We start from the raw sequence: 14,809 nt of genomic DNA on the forward strand, positions 1-14,809 counted from the left end.
CTTTTTAAATTAATTTAATTATTTTATTTATTATTTATATATTAAATATTTGATAAAAAATAAAATAATGAAAATTAAAAAAAAAGTGGGGTGTTGGAATGTTGGGAGGTTGTGAAGATTTTTTGAAATATCAATTTTAGTCAAGTGTGGTTTCGTGCATATCCAAGTTGACTTAAAAAAATACAAGTATTACGAAGTATAAGTGGTCCATTGCACAGCCAAGTTGAATTAACATAAGGGTAAAGGTTGGTTCATGACTTCTTCCCCACAGATAGTGTCACCCGAACCCCATCCATCGAACTTGACCATTCTTTTATATTCGATTGTAACAAAAAAAAGAAGAAGAAGATTATGTTATATACCATATTTTATTATTATTTTCATCGCGTTATGATGATTTGATATTGCCTATCAACTGTCTTTTAAAATAATAGATTCTAGAGTTGTAGATAACATCGTCAATTACGATGAGGGTGGTAGTACATAACATTTTCCGAAAATTGGTTTTTCATGAAAATATGTGAGGGCTAAAGACAGTGATCTAGGCGAAACTTGAACAAAGCGAGCAAAAGAGTCTTGCAACTATTACAGCTAATTGACTTACTTAACAGCCTAGGTGGTTTGGATGTTGAGTTAAATTGAATTGAAATAAATTAAATTTCTTATAAATAGTAATAAGTTGAGATAGTTGCGTCAGTTTTATAGGACTCACCTAAAATAAGTTTAGATATATTTAAATGTTAATAAGTTTGGATATATTTATGGAAAGTTAAAAAAAGTTGTGAATTTAAGAAGTAAAGAAGTTTTGAATTAAAAAAAATTATAAATCTACGTGTAAAAAAGTTTTAAGTTGAGATGAATTTAGTAGTTTGAGAGTTAATGCTTTGAATGCTATACTCAGTTTAAAATTTAGACTGAACTGAATTGATCTCAACTGAGTCTAACTTTCAAACGGGACCTAACTCTTCGCAGATCTATCTAAGCCATTTTAGAAGACCTCCTAATGGATAATTACAACTCTAGTCAAATTTCACATAGATATACATAAAGAGAAATTATATTTGCAGTTGTGATTGTGCAAGAGCCACACAGTCTCTTTGAAAAAAATGAATTAATATGAGACCCACGTGAAAAAAAACTAACTCTTTTAATTGTGAATCTCACTCTTTTTCAAAACGATTACACGACGTTTGCACACTCCACGATTATATGTAGCATTCTTCTTATGTAAAAGATCATTTCTAAAGGGCTGATACCATAATCTCAAACTGGCAAATTAGCCGTGAGAAGAAAATAGAACTTCTAAAAACCTTCAGCATTTGACTGAACAAAATCATCACTGGCACGGCTATGGTTCTAACAATATTTGAGTTCATATCATCATATACATGGAGGTTAATTAGTCCTTCGAAAGCCAACTCAGCAAGAGGATGATTTTATATATGCACGAAGTCCATGGAATTTTTCAGTTGCTTGTAATAAACCTAAAGAAAAATTTTCTGAGCAGGAGAAATCTAGGAGGAAAACGAAAAGATATTTGAAAGACAAACAAGAAAATGGATGGTCCCACCGCTTTACAAACCGTGACTCAAGTCTACTCACAAAACCAAAGGGAGTACAGATATTAAGGCACATCATTACAACACCATATTACACTACAAAACCTGTATGGTATAATCTTCTTGGTGAAGTTGTAATCTTATCTTAATAACATAACAGAACTTCAATCTTCGTCCTACTATCTATACATATTCGATCTAATATGATCGTCATGAAACCACTTATCTGTGGGAGGTACCCCAGCTGCCCTACTAGGAAAGGTTCGATTAAATCCTTCATTAGAGGGCATCCATGGTTGCAATTCAGGATAGGATAAAGACGATCGATAGGTTGGGTAGGAAGGATGGGTAGGATAGGAAACATTGGTGTATCTACTGGAAGATGATTGAATCCTATCCAGGTTAGGATCAAACTGAGGGCTCTCGGTGGAAACTGTTGGCAAGGTCTCTGCATATCGGCTGGTGAGATACCGATCAGAGGTCGAGAAACCAGATCCATTCTCCAAGTAGAGAAGAGGGATAAATCGACCACCTGCAGTTACTGCAGCTCCCTTATCGGGGTAATAGTTGGCAGTACTAGAGCCTGAACCAAGGAAGTTGACTTGCCTACTGGTTTCAACTGAAAAATCTGTTGGCACCCTAAAGAGCCCAGCACATCCAACAGGGATCTCCATCCTGTCCCCTGTGCTCGTGGCAGGGACAGAAGGTCCAACAGCTTTATGAACAGATGCGCCTTGAACTGAAGGCACTCGAGTAATTTTATGTTGTAGTGATGCCCTTGCTTGTTTAAGAGCCTCCAGCACACTACCCAAACCCTCAGATGGTTCATGTGGCACCATTGCATATAGGTCATTTCGGCTCACTGAAGCATCTCCTTTAGAATCAGATGAAGACACAGGTGCTGAGTGGCTTCCTGGGGATCCATTGGAAAGCGGCACATGATGGGAGCTATGTGAAGGTTTATAGGTTTCGAGCCTCCCATTGGAAAGTGGCACATGATGTGCTGAGTGGCTTCCTGGGGATCCATTGGAAAGTGGCACATGATGGGAGCTATGTGAAGGTTTATAGGTTTCAAGCCTATCTTGATTTTGCGACCCCATAGCCATAGGGAATGCAAATTCTTGGGCCTCGCATTCAGAAGCAAAACTACTACTGCTATTCTGAGCCGGTGTACCTCCGATATCAACACATGAAGGTGGCAGAACACCATTGGGCTGAGTGTTGGACGGTTCTTTAGAGAAGCAAACATCTGTAACCTCTGACTTTGCCTCTGGGGCATAGGAGGCAAGTGTCTCAGCAGGGTATGGAGCTTGTCCCTTGACCTCATCTCTCTCCTCAGTGACATCTGAGTGATTCCCAGGATCACATGAATCCTAAATAATTTATGAGGAAGTTAGAATCCAGTGGAAGAAGATTTCAATAAATGGGGAAAAAAAAGGTAATTGAGGAACTAAACACGTAAAAACTGGATTCATATACAAAAACTAGACTCAAACTGGGAGAAAGAAATCAGAAATGAATGCTTGCATGTAGCAAAACAGTAGTAGATCACAAGGGGAGGGATGCTTGCACCTTGTTCATCTTGAGGCAGGGGTAAAATGAAAAACTTATGGAGTGGAGCTAATGTCTAATAAAGACTTAAGACACCCATGCACTGAGGTCCAAATAATGCAGACGGAAAAGTAGCATCTATTAAGAAAAATTAGTTAGCTTCTGGAGAGTGGAGACTGATGGCCCTATTTGCCCAGGATAATGGCTTAGGTAAGTACCTCTTATGCATATATAAAATAGGGATGATGACACATAAAATCAACCAGCAGTAAAATTAGTTTTTCTAAGGGCTAAATATTTTTGGTTGAATGCTAGCGACATGCTACCAAGTTCAAGCAAACCTTCCCATAAGCTCTTAACAGAAAAGCACTTCCTCCACTGAAAAGATGAGATGAAGGGTGTGGTTGTTATTCAAGACCCATTGTATGCATGTGTAACTTATGAATTGAAAGCAGAATCATTTAAATGGTTAAAATGGTGTAATGTGGCATACCCGTGGACTAGTATTATTTTCTCTGAACTTCTCTTCCCAGTCTCTTTGAGCCTTTTCCATTGCTTCATACCGGCCAATAAGTTGTGCCTGATCTTCTAGAGCTTTTTCCATGTCTTTGTCTTTTCCATATTCATTATAATCAAAGTCATTATTTCCTACTTTTTTATGATTTTCTAAGCTACCTGGGAATGGACTATCTCGTAAAACTTTCTCCTGGATTTCAGAACCTTCATTCAGCTCATTATTTGAGCTAATTGGAAAACCTTCCGAAGAGGCGGCCGCTCCATTTTCTTCAGAACCAACCTTGACAGGCTCTGTCTTGAACTCCTCATCAATAGATCTAGGAGAGCAAGAAAAACAACCATTAGTTTATTCTGGTAGAGAAGTGTGGGAACTTAATAGGAATAAGAAAAATATAGTGTATCTACGCAATACTTAACATGAACCAAGAAAGTTGGAGCAGAATCTGACAACCAGATGGAAGGAAAAAAAACTAGTGAACTAAACAACCATCTTCTACTGGACATGAAATACTTCAATTCTAATTAACAACATTTTCACCAGAAAAATGTAGTATTGTTATAACCTCCTTTTTCTTTCCTACTTTTTTCCTCTATGGTTGTCCTTGTCATATATTACAGTCTGCGCATATCAAATAGAAACTTTATGAGATTGATGAAGTTGAGATAATCAAGTGTTATAGAGGCATTGTTATGGCTGTATCCAAGTTTTTGCAGAAGTACATTCTCATAAAACCATACACTCATTTTCAAATAATAGAAAAAACCAGAATAAAATCAACTCCACGATTGAATTTCTCAGATTGATACAATGGGGGAAGAAGAAAATAGGGATGTCATACCATTGATTGGAATTTAACAAGAAAAAAGAACCAAGGAAAATGAACTAACTTTGCCTCTCTGCGTCTTATCTGGCGGCATGATTTACCAGTACAATGATTTGGGGAAGAAGAACCATTGGAATTAAAACGGTTCCTTCTTTTAAGAGAAGATTCCTTGTACTTCTGAAGAGAACGTGGTGAATCATTGCGGCCTTTCCAAGACAAACTTCTACCGCGTACTGGAGAAGAATCAATGTCAGAACCTGAAAGTTCTTCTGATTTATTTCTACTGCCTTTTGAATTAATTGATCTCTCATCTTCTTTTGTAGATTTATGACCTGCTTCGGATTCATGTGGGGTTTCTTGGTCTGAGCTCAAATCAAAGTCTTCAGAAACATCACTTATTCCTTGATTCTCCAAAATGGCAAGAACGTCTGCTGTTGCCTTCTCAGCCCTCTTTCTTTGAAGAGACACAATCTTTAGCTGTTCCTCCAATTCTGCTACCTAATTAATATACATAACCAACATCTTCACAATTACTGAAGGATGAAAGAGTGGCGGGAGAGATTTCTTCACTCAGTCAACTAGAAAAGGTTAACCCCACAGAATTCAGAAAATACATTTAACCATACCCTTTTTGCCAGCTCATCAGCTCTCTGTCTTGCACTTTTTGAGACAGATCGTTCGGACAGTAACCTTGCCCGAAGGAATTCAATAGTCATTGCAGGTGAGTCCTCCATGTCAGGATTTTTCCTGATAAACAAGGCCCGCCCAATCAAATAAAAGACTAAAAAATAATCCCAAAACTTATTTACATAATAGAAAACTCCCACATAATTACCTAATTTTTTTTTTTTACAAGTACACATAATTACATAATTACTATACTGAACAAAACCACAATTCATCTTAGCTCTTTAATTTCTGAATAATTTCGAATCAAACTAAATTTCACTTTATCCAACAGTCTGCCAAGAAGTTTAACGGTCCTTACTGCTATTGCATGACTTTTTTTTATCTAAACAATATTTTTGTAATAACAAAAAAAATACCAAAAACCTTTTTGATAGGTTAAAAGATTTTTTGATAGGTAAAAAAATAACAAAAAACACTTATAAATTACTTGTATTTAAAAAAAGAACTACACTTATGGGTAATGGATATGGATTCCACCATAAATCTAGATATGGAGCTGGAACCACAATTGTTAAATTAAAATAAGCAATGCGTACTTTACCAGCTAAGAAAAACCTCTATATTCTAGGACCATGGTTGGAGAATTTCCACTTTATTTGACGATCTACCAAGGAGTTTGCAAAACTTATCACTGATATTGTTTTACATACCCCCTAAAAAACACTTACAGGGAGTGTATAGGGATTCATTTCACCATAAATCGAGACATGATACTGGAACCACAGTTGTTGGAAAAAATTAGAGCAAAGCCCATTTCACCAGCACCATAAATTAAAGCAAAGTTGGATAGGAAGATCGCTAAGTATTGTAGCACCGTCATCTGAGAAATTCATACCAGACCTTAACTGAAAATTTCACTTACCCTCACTTCCGAGATAGAATCTGAATCCCCAAATTGTTAATATTTAAATGGAAACATTTTCTGATACATTAACCAAAACTAAAATAGACGGAAGTACAAAAATGGAATTAAATTCCAAATGAAGAATTCCAACTCAATCAAGCCAGTCAGTGGCGTTGAATCAGTTGATTTACAAGCTAATTTTTTAAAATAAATATGATAGAAAAAATTTATTGTTTTGTTTCCCTGCATTTCTTCAGAAATCAGTCAATGTGTAAGTTTTTTTGAATAAGCACGGTGGTGTGAGTTAAACCATAAATCCAGAAACTCTAAAGGATATACGATTCATAAGCAACTAAACCACAAAATAATTCCGGTTGATTGTTCCGTTCAATTATTCTATTTCTTAACTTCTCCGGACCTCTCTCGGAAATCAAACAAAAGGGTATCCGACAGAACCTAATGCAAATTCTCCCAACAAGTAACAGTTACAAAATAAAAGAATATACAGCAGAAAACCATTATCCGAACTCACCACAAACAATTAAAACCCTAAGCAAAAGCACCAAAATCAAAGAAACGGAAATACCCAGATGGTCATTACCTCTGATCTTGCTGGTCTCGGTCAGAATTAAGCATTAGCAGAAAGATAAGCCCGCAAACAAAAAACCCCAACTTCAAAATCTACTTCTGCAACAAATAAAGACACAAAATCACTTTGCAAAGCAGCGCTTGTCTAGCATAAAAATAATGAATTGAACAGGACCCAAATGTGTGATTCACATAAAAAGCAGAGAAATGTGAGAATTTAAGGAGCTTCGGCCCTACCTCAGAAGGAAAACTCCATGAACCACAACAGCGAGGACTTTTACTTTCACTTGCAGAGAGAGAGAGAGAGAGAGAGAGAGTTTGGTCCATTTGGGTATGAACAGAGGAAGGTTCATTACTCGACCATTCGGAAGAAAACTGGGCCAAGTGGCAATGATTCTATAGGTCCAATAGGGAAGCTTTGCCTTGATTTCTGTCCTTCTATTCAGCTAACTTTTGTTTTTATCTTTACTAATTTCTTTACTTTCTGGTTCTTTTCTGTGATTTTTATCTTTATTTTCTAGTTAGTCAAAACTCAAAACTAAAATTAAAAAAAAAAAATTTAAAAATTCCTGAAATTGCTTTAGTTGACAATTGCCTTTATTATTCGAGAAGTTATGATATTATTGATTCTGAAATTTATTATTTTCAATAAATATATGATATGTAAAATATTCTTTATTTAAAATAAAGAATAACATTATATATATATTTTTATTAAAATTTATTACTTATATTTATATTTTTTTCAAATATCTTTTTCTTTAGCCGATGTGGGCCTCTTTTTATCTTTACCAACAAAAGGATGCAAAAGAGAAAATGAATCTAATACTATTTATTGTATGGACATAATAATTAATTAAGTACTTAATTACATGAATGTTTGGTGGGATCAAAAAATATTATCGTCTAAATAAAGATGTACTTCACTCTTTACTGTTCATCAAAGTCCACAAAAGTTGACTTGTCCTTTATGTGAATTAAAATAAGTTAAAATAAAAAGGTAATTTCAAGTTTTCTCCAAGAAATAGAAAATGGCCGGGGATGTTTACCTCTTCCATGCCAAATATTGGGTGCTAAAAGAACTGATCAAGGGACGGCAGTCTAGTTTTAATAGATAATTATGTTTTTATAGTTGCTAGAAAATTTAATAAAGAGTAATATTAAAGACGATCTAAATTTTAACAAAAAATTTATTTACAGTCATTTTTATGTATTTCATTAATATGATTGACTGTATGATTTTTTTTTAATATAAAATAATTGATTTGGTCAATCACATTAGTATAGTGCGTAAAAAATATACAAAAGTGATTATATATAACAAAACTAAATTTTTAAAATCTTGCACAAATTATTTGTAAAAAGTAGATCACACTTATAAAGAATAAGTGATGTTAGATATGATATGTGCCTTGATATAATATGTTAGTGTGATACTCCATGTGATAATGATAAGAGTAGGTGATGTATAAGATTTTACATTTTCTATATTTTAAAGTATATGCCATGTGATTAATTTGGATATTCTATTAAAGCGTTACAAATGATATCAAAGTTAATCACAATTAGAAATGTGAGATTTAAGTTATGCCACTTATGACGAAAGGATCCAAGGAGGACTTTAAGAATTTAAAAAAGAGAGATTGTGATATCTCATAAGATAAGGATTAGGATATGTAGTGTATACGGATTCCACATTTTTTGAAAATAATAAATTTTTATTCTTTAAAAGGTTTTAATGGGTTCTAATTATATCATTAATTGATCTTTTTGAAGTATAAATCATAGAATTTAAATATTTTATTAAAAATACTATAATTAAATTATAAAATTATTTTTATTATTAAATAGATTTAATATACCATAGAAAATCGTATAGCATTGATTTTGGTGGGATGCGTGGCTATAACAGTACTTTATAATACAATACAAATATTTGTATACTAGGAATTTATTCTCTTCCTACTAATGTGCTAACGTGGCAGTATACCAACCATAGCATTGGAGTATTTGTAAACGTGTCGTCTAATCACAGTGGAAACGCATGCATGTGGAAATCAGAACGGTAGAAGAGTGGCTTCAACTGACTTAGCGTACACGTAATTGACTTCGAGTCCAAGGAAAACAATCCATCATAGTTTATATCCAATTACGTGATCAAAACATCCACGAGACTTCTTGTCCTTCTTCCCCGCTCTGTCCTCTTTCTAGCCTCTTATTCTCTGACACGTGTTCCTTCATCACAAGCTGCCACGTATCTCCTTAATCTGCCACCTCAACACACTCCTCTTCAGTATAAATATCCCACTAGGTCAAAACCAAAGAACCAAACACAAACTGTGCACAAAAGTACTAGCTGAAACTTGAAAGCAAGAGATCAGAAAGAGAGAAACAGAGTTGAGAGCAGCAGATATGGATACTGCAGGAAAGAGAATCAGAGTTGTGATGCTGCCATGGTTGGCTCACGGCCACATATCGCCATTCCTGGAGCTTTCCAAGAAGCTTGCTAAGAGAAACTTTCACATTTACTTCTGTTCCACGCCCGTCAACCTCAGTTCCATCAAGCCAAAACTATCTGCGAAGTACTCTCGCTCGATACAGCTCGTTGAGCTCCATCTTCCATCCCTGCCGGAGCTTCCTCCTCAAAACCACACAACCAAAGGCCTCCCGCCCCACCTCAATGCCACCCTCAAAAGGGCATTTGACATGGCTGGCCCTCACTTCTCCAACATCCTGAAGACCCTCAGCCCTGATCTACTTATCTATGATTTTCTTCAGCCTTGGGCCCCGGCAATCGCTGCCTCCCAGAATATCCCGGCTATCAACTTCTTAAGTACGGGAGCGGCCATGACTTCTTTTGTGCTCCATGCCATGAAGAAACCAGGTGATGAATTTCCTTTCCCAGAGATTCATCTTGATGAGTGTATGACAACAAGGTTCGTTGATTTGCCTGAAGATAATTCTCCAAGTAATGATCATCACCACATTAGTGACAAAGATCGGGCTCTTAAATGTTTCGAGCTATCTTCTGGTTTCGTTATGATGAAGACTTTCGAAGAACTCGAGGGAAAGTACATAAGTTTCCTCTCCCATTTGATGCAAAAGAAGATTGTACCAGTTGGTCCACTCATTCAAAATCCCGTCCGTGGAGATAATGAGAAAGCCAAAACCCTTGAGTGGCTGGACAAGAGAAAACAGTCTTCAGCAGTGTTTGTTTCGTTTGGAAGTGAGTATTTTCTGTCAAAGGAAGAAATGGAAGAGATAGCGTATGGTCTCGAGCTCAGTAACGTGAACTTCATATGGGTAGTCAGGTTTCCCGAGGGAGAGAAAGTTAAGCTCGAAGAGGCACTGCCAGAGGGGTTTCTGCAAAGGGTAGGAGAGAAAGGAATGGTGGTTGAAGGTTGGGCACCTCAAGCAAAGATATTGATGCATCCTAGCATCGGTGGTTTTGTTAGTCACTGCGGATGGAGTTCTGTGATGGAAAGCATAGATTTTGGAGTGCCCATTGTTGCCATTCCAATGCAACTTGATCAACCAGTGAACGCTAAAGTAGTGGAGGAAGCTGGTGTAGGTGTGGAGGTTAAGAGAGACAGAGATGGGAAGCTTGAGAGAGAAGAGGTTGCAACAGCTATTAGAGAAGTGGTGATGGGGAATATTGGAGAGAGTGTAAGGAAGAAGGAAAGAGAAATGAGAGATAATATAAGAAAGAAAGGAGAGGAGAAAATGGATGGAGTTGCTCAGGAGCTGGTCCAGTTACATGGAAATGGAATAAAAAATGTGTAAATAGTTAGGGCCAGTGTTAATCTTGGTGTATACCCTAACAGTATCATGATTATGAGAATAAAAACTCATCTGCACCAATCTATTACAGATTTACATGAATCATTAATATTTTCTTTGAAAAGATTAATGATGCATGCATGGTGCGTATTGATGTTTAATTTACACGCTTCTGTATGTTTTCAACTTTTGTGGAAATTAATATAAAAAAGTTGTCCCTAATTTTGCTCATAATCTCCTAATTAGGACGTTCATGCAATAATGTTTAATGTCTAGTTTCGAATGTTTAGCTACAGATATTTTGATAACTTGGGAAATGAAAATTGCGGCTGTACGTGCGAAATTACAGCACTTGATATTTTGGTAACTTATGAAAGATCAGTTATAATACAAAAAATTTATGTACAGTTAGTTTTATGTATTTTTTTGTGCTCTCTGTTAATATAATTAATTGTATATTAAAAAAATTAATATAACTAATTATATTAGTAGAGTACATAAAAAATATGCAAAAATAACTGTTTATTTCATTACTTGTTATAATATAATCTAGCGGACCAATAACAAAGTTGAGGCAAACGCAAAATAGGGAGAAAGAAACATTATTTAGGCAAAGAACCAAAGTTGGGCAGTCCATCTGCTATTGCTAAACGTGACAGATATTAGATGATAACAGCGGAGATCGACTCAAATGTTATGTCCTCCCAAAAGCTCAAAAATTGGCAAGCAGGCAGAGCTTGCTGTTTCCTGTTTCTCGTACACGTCTTTGTCATGGCCAAAACTCTCAAGCTATCAAAAGGAATGTGCAGTGAGGTATATACGACAGTGCACATCCCTCCGAGCCATATATTTTAACTGACTGATAATGCCACCATTCTGGCCTAAACGAAATGCATAAATCCAAGGCCTCTATAGACTTGTACGTAAGGCATGGATTTTGGCTGGTTGTGAGAACCAGGCTGCAATAAATTAAGGGCTGCAACCAAAAGATTTATTAAAACAGTGGGATCCTTCTTTTTCTTTCCCAAGTAGACCAACAAAACAACTTGACCCAGCTGATTGTAATTGGAAGGAAGGAGGTTTTTTTCCCTCTTTTTGGAAGGTGCAATGGTCATGTATAGGTGCTCATGAATGCTCAATCATGTAATTATGGCTTCACCCAACCTCTTTCTTTCCGCAATAGTAGGTTAAAAAATTCACTCATGAAACCGCCGTATTATTCCTCATCTTTCACCAATCGCTATTGTTTTGCATTATTAGAAGTGACCTTTATAGGTGAGAGTGTTTGAAAAACCACCACACCTTGCGTTGGTGAGTCTATTGCATTATATAATTGTATTTACACATCTATGTATGGAAATTACATGTAGGGATTAATTACAAAAGAATCAAGTAAATAAATGGAAAGAATTGGAAAACACTAATCACGAGTCAATGCATGTTGTAATAGGAAAGCCTTATATCAAGGCAGGGGATCTTCATCCTTAACACCCCCTGCAAGTTGAGCATCAGATTGGGCCGGACGTGAAGCTTGGATCGAAAAAAATTCAAAGAGAGGTCGGGGCACACTTTTGGTGAAGATGTCGGCAATTTGCAAATGAGATGGCATATACTAAGTGCAAAGTTTGCCAACGACAACAAGTTCACAAAGAAAGTGATAGTCTAACTCAACATGTTTTGCTTGCTTGCGAGAAACTGGATTCGAGCTCAGGAAGATTGCACTCTTATTGTCATAGAGCAAAAGAGGCCGCTCGGGAAGGGAAACTTTGAGATCACGAAGGAGGTGTGTGAGCCAGAGAATTTCAGTGGCAGCGAGGGCCAGGGCATGGTATTCAGATTCACAACTGGAGCGAGTAATAATGGGTTGTTTCTTGGCACTCCAAGAGACCAAATTTCCACAAGATAAATAGAATAGCCCGACGTAGAGCGATGAGTATTAGGGCATCCTGCCCAATCGACATCTGAGTAGGCAACTAAAACACTAGGAGTAGTAGATGGATGAAAGATAAGTCTAAAGTGTAGTGTGCCCTTAACTTAGCAAATAATGTGTTTGATAGCTTGAAAGTGAGTTTCAGTCGGAGAGTGTAGAAATTGACTGACTGAATTGACAGCATGAGCAGTATCAGGACAAGTAATTGTCAGGTATTGGAGAGCACCCACAAGAGTGGCAGTAAATGCCGTTGGAGTGGGAGCAGCAGGTTCCAATGATTTTTGCAAAACTCTTTGCCTTGAGCACCAAATCAGCAAAACATGGGAGAGGAGTAAGTGCTATTTGTGCTGTAGAGAAGTTCAAAAAATTTGAACCAAGACCTTGAAAGAACCAGTGCACATTGTCAGTGCCATCGACGGGTCATCTGATTGCTTGAAGCTGATCATAAAGAGCTTTGAAGGCGCGAGCATACTCAGAGATAGACCTGGTGCAGCGTTTCATAAACTCTAAATTATCATTGAGTCTGATTTCACGGGCCTTCGAACAGTGGCTGAAAGTGTTTTCCAAGGCAACCTAGATTTCGTGGGAGGTGGAGAGACCCACCACTTCAGCCATAGCCTCCTCGGTGAGAGAGGACAGGAGAAGACTTAGAAGCCGTTGGTTTGTGGTCTTCGATCCCATATATTTATCATTGGGTGTCTGAGAATCGACAAAGGCAAAACGGTGTGGAGGTGTAAGTGTGCCATCCACATAACTGAGTAAGTCTTAACTTTTTAAGAAAGGAAGCAACTGGCTTTTCCACAGAAGATAATTGAAAGAGGAAAGTTTTATTGTGACCATGTGAATGAAGGTGTTGATGGGGAGAAGAGTGGACTCGATAGCCATTGAGAAGAAGGATCGATGAAGGTTAAATCATACAGTTTTCTGATACCATGAGCGTGTTGGAAAAACCACCACACCTTGCGTTGGTGAGTCTATTGCATTATATAATTGTATTTACACATCTATGTATGTAAATTATTTGTAGGGATTGATTACAAAAGAATCAAGTAAATAAATGGAAAGAATTGGACAATACTAATCACGGGTCAATGCATGTTGTAATAGGAAAGCCTTATATCAAAGCAGGGGATCTTCATCCTTAACAATAGGTAACCAGCTGCAACTCATGGTCTGGTCACACACGTACATACAAGTTTGACAACATCCATCCCTTACAATTGCATGGTAAGAGATTATATCATGAAGCCAATATCAGCCGTGTGATATTTCATACGAGAAATGATAAAAATAGATGATATATGACATCTATATTGTTTGAAAATAAAAAGTCTTATTCTTTATACACTACAACAAAATCGACTTTTTGTTGCAACAACTTTTGCTGCAATAAGCATTGAAAATTGCCATAAAACACCAATATTGACAAAATTTCACGGCCGCACATTTGCAGATAATAAAATGCCAATTTAAGTATTAAATTTGGCAAAAGTTCAATTTGTCACAAATGTTTACCGAATACAACAACTCCAGTCGTTGCTAATAAGAAAAAAATTTGTCAGAAATACCTCTATCAAGTCATTCTACATCGCATGAGAAACTTTATTGTCACACTGATATGTTGCCACAAAATACTTTTTACATCAAGAAATCTTGTCGATATTTCTTTTCCACTACAAATAGTAATCACCACAATATATTATATTCCCACAAAGAGACATCATCAAAAAAAGAGTTTAACGATAAGAATATCTTTTGATAGTTATTGAAAGCCTCTCTCAAAATTTTTTGTAACAAGAATTTTTGTCGATAACTCTTTTTCTTTACAAATAGTTTTGCCAAAAATAATCTATTCTGGTAGAAAAAAATATTTGCAGCCAATACATGTTGCCGCAAATAGGAAAAAAAATTTTTAAAAAAAAGTATAGACTATAGAACCAATGAAATGAGAATGAGACCCAAACTAGAAAAAGAATAGCATAATAAAAGCCTAAAAGAATAAATATGAAAGCAATCGATTTTCAAATTTAGCAAAATGTCATATAACAATTTCAAACAAACATGTACAAACTGTGCTACCAATTTCACCAACTCAATGTCATCAAAACAAAATCTGATCCATAAAAAAATAAAAATAAAAACTAAAATAACATGATTAATTACATATATTAAAGACCATTATAGGAGAACTATCTTCAAAAAAGTCTATAGCTGCCAGAAATCTTGTGATGTTCCCTTGGTGTATTGCTCTGCCTCAACCTATATTTATGTTTATATTAGCATCTTCTCAACACAAACATAAACTAACATGACCTCCAAAATTCAGAAAACAAAGAGAAACAATTACTAAATCAAGACATACTTAATTACGATCAATGGACTCATTGAAGAATAAGCACTTGGGAGTAAAGACAAAGGAAAAATGCATACTCTATAATAATTATTTTTGATAAGCATATTCATCTTGTGCAAAGAAAGCCAAAATCAACTTTCTTAAAAATTCTGATGTCTGTTAATTGAATAGCTA

General features: G+C 36.1%; 2 protein-coding genes across 2 annotated transcripts; one reads left to right on the plus strand and one right to left on the minus strand.

Annotated features, from left to right (window-relative positions):
• Window positions 1–1,515: 1,515 nt before the first annotated feature.
• Window positions 1,516–6,967, minus strand: LOC122294352. The gene is made up of 6 exons (XM_043103012.1): window positions 6,810–6,967; window positions 6,586–6,671; window positions 5,077–5,197; window positions 4,515–4,948; window positions 3,604–3,943; window positions 1,516–2,932 (listed from the first exon to the last, which is right to left on the minus strand). Exons 2-6 carry the CDS (start codon window positions 6,618–6,620, stop codon window positions 1,739–1,741), a joined length of 2,124 nt encoding a protein of 707 aa, XP_042958946.1. The 5' UTR covers window positions 6,621–6,671; window positions 6,810–6,967; the 3' UTR covers window positions 1,516–1,738.
• A 1,923-nt stretch (window positions 6,968–8,890) lies between these two features.
• Window positions 8,891–10,574, plus strand: LOC122295219 (UDP-glucosyltransferase 29-like). The gene has a single exon (XM_043104333.1). It carries the CDS (start codon window positions 8,985–8,987, stop codon window positions 10,353–10,355), a length of 1,371 nt encoding a protein of 456 aa, XP_042960267.1. The 5' UTR covers window positions 8,891–8,984; the 3' UTR covers window positions 10,356–10,574.
• Window positions 10,575–14,809: the final 4,235 nt, after the last annotated feature.

This window comes from Carya illinoinensis, chromosome 14 (genome assembly GCF_018687715.1).
Source record: "Carya illinoinensis cultivar Pawnee chromosome 14, C.illinoinensisPawnee_v1, whole genome shotgun sequence".
In the NCBI taxonomy this organism is placed as follows: domain Eukaryota; kingdom Viridiplantae; phylum Streptophyta; class Magnoliopsida; order Fagales; family Juglandaceae; genus Carya; species Carya illinoinensis.

What these genes read in the sequence shown, in the direction of transcription:
- LOC122294352 (XM_043103012.1), bottom strand. Translation starts at nt 6,620, where the DNA reads ATGCTTAATTCTGACCGAGACCAGCAAGATCAGAG. An exon ending in CTGATGAGCTGGCAAAAAGG is followed by an intron (nt 4,949 to 5,076) that starts GTATGGTTAAAT and finishes TATATTAATTAG; the next exon opens with GTAGCAGAATTGGAGGAACA. An exon ending in ATAAGACGCAGAGAGGCAAA is followed by an intron (nt 3,944 to 4,514) that starts GTTAGTTCATTT and finishes TTGCTCTCCTAG; the next exon opens with ATCTATTGATGAGGAGTTCA.
- LOC122295219 (XM_043104333.1), top strand. Translation starts at nt 8,985, where the DNA reads ATGGATACTGCAGGAAAGAGAATCAGAGTTGTGATGCTGCCATGGTTG.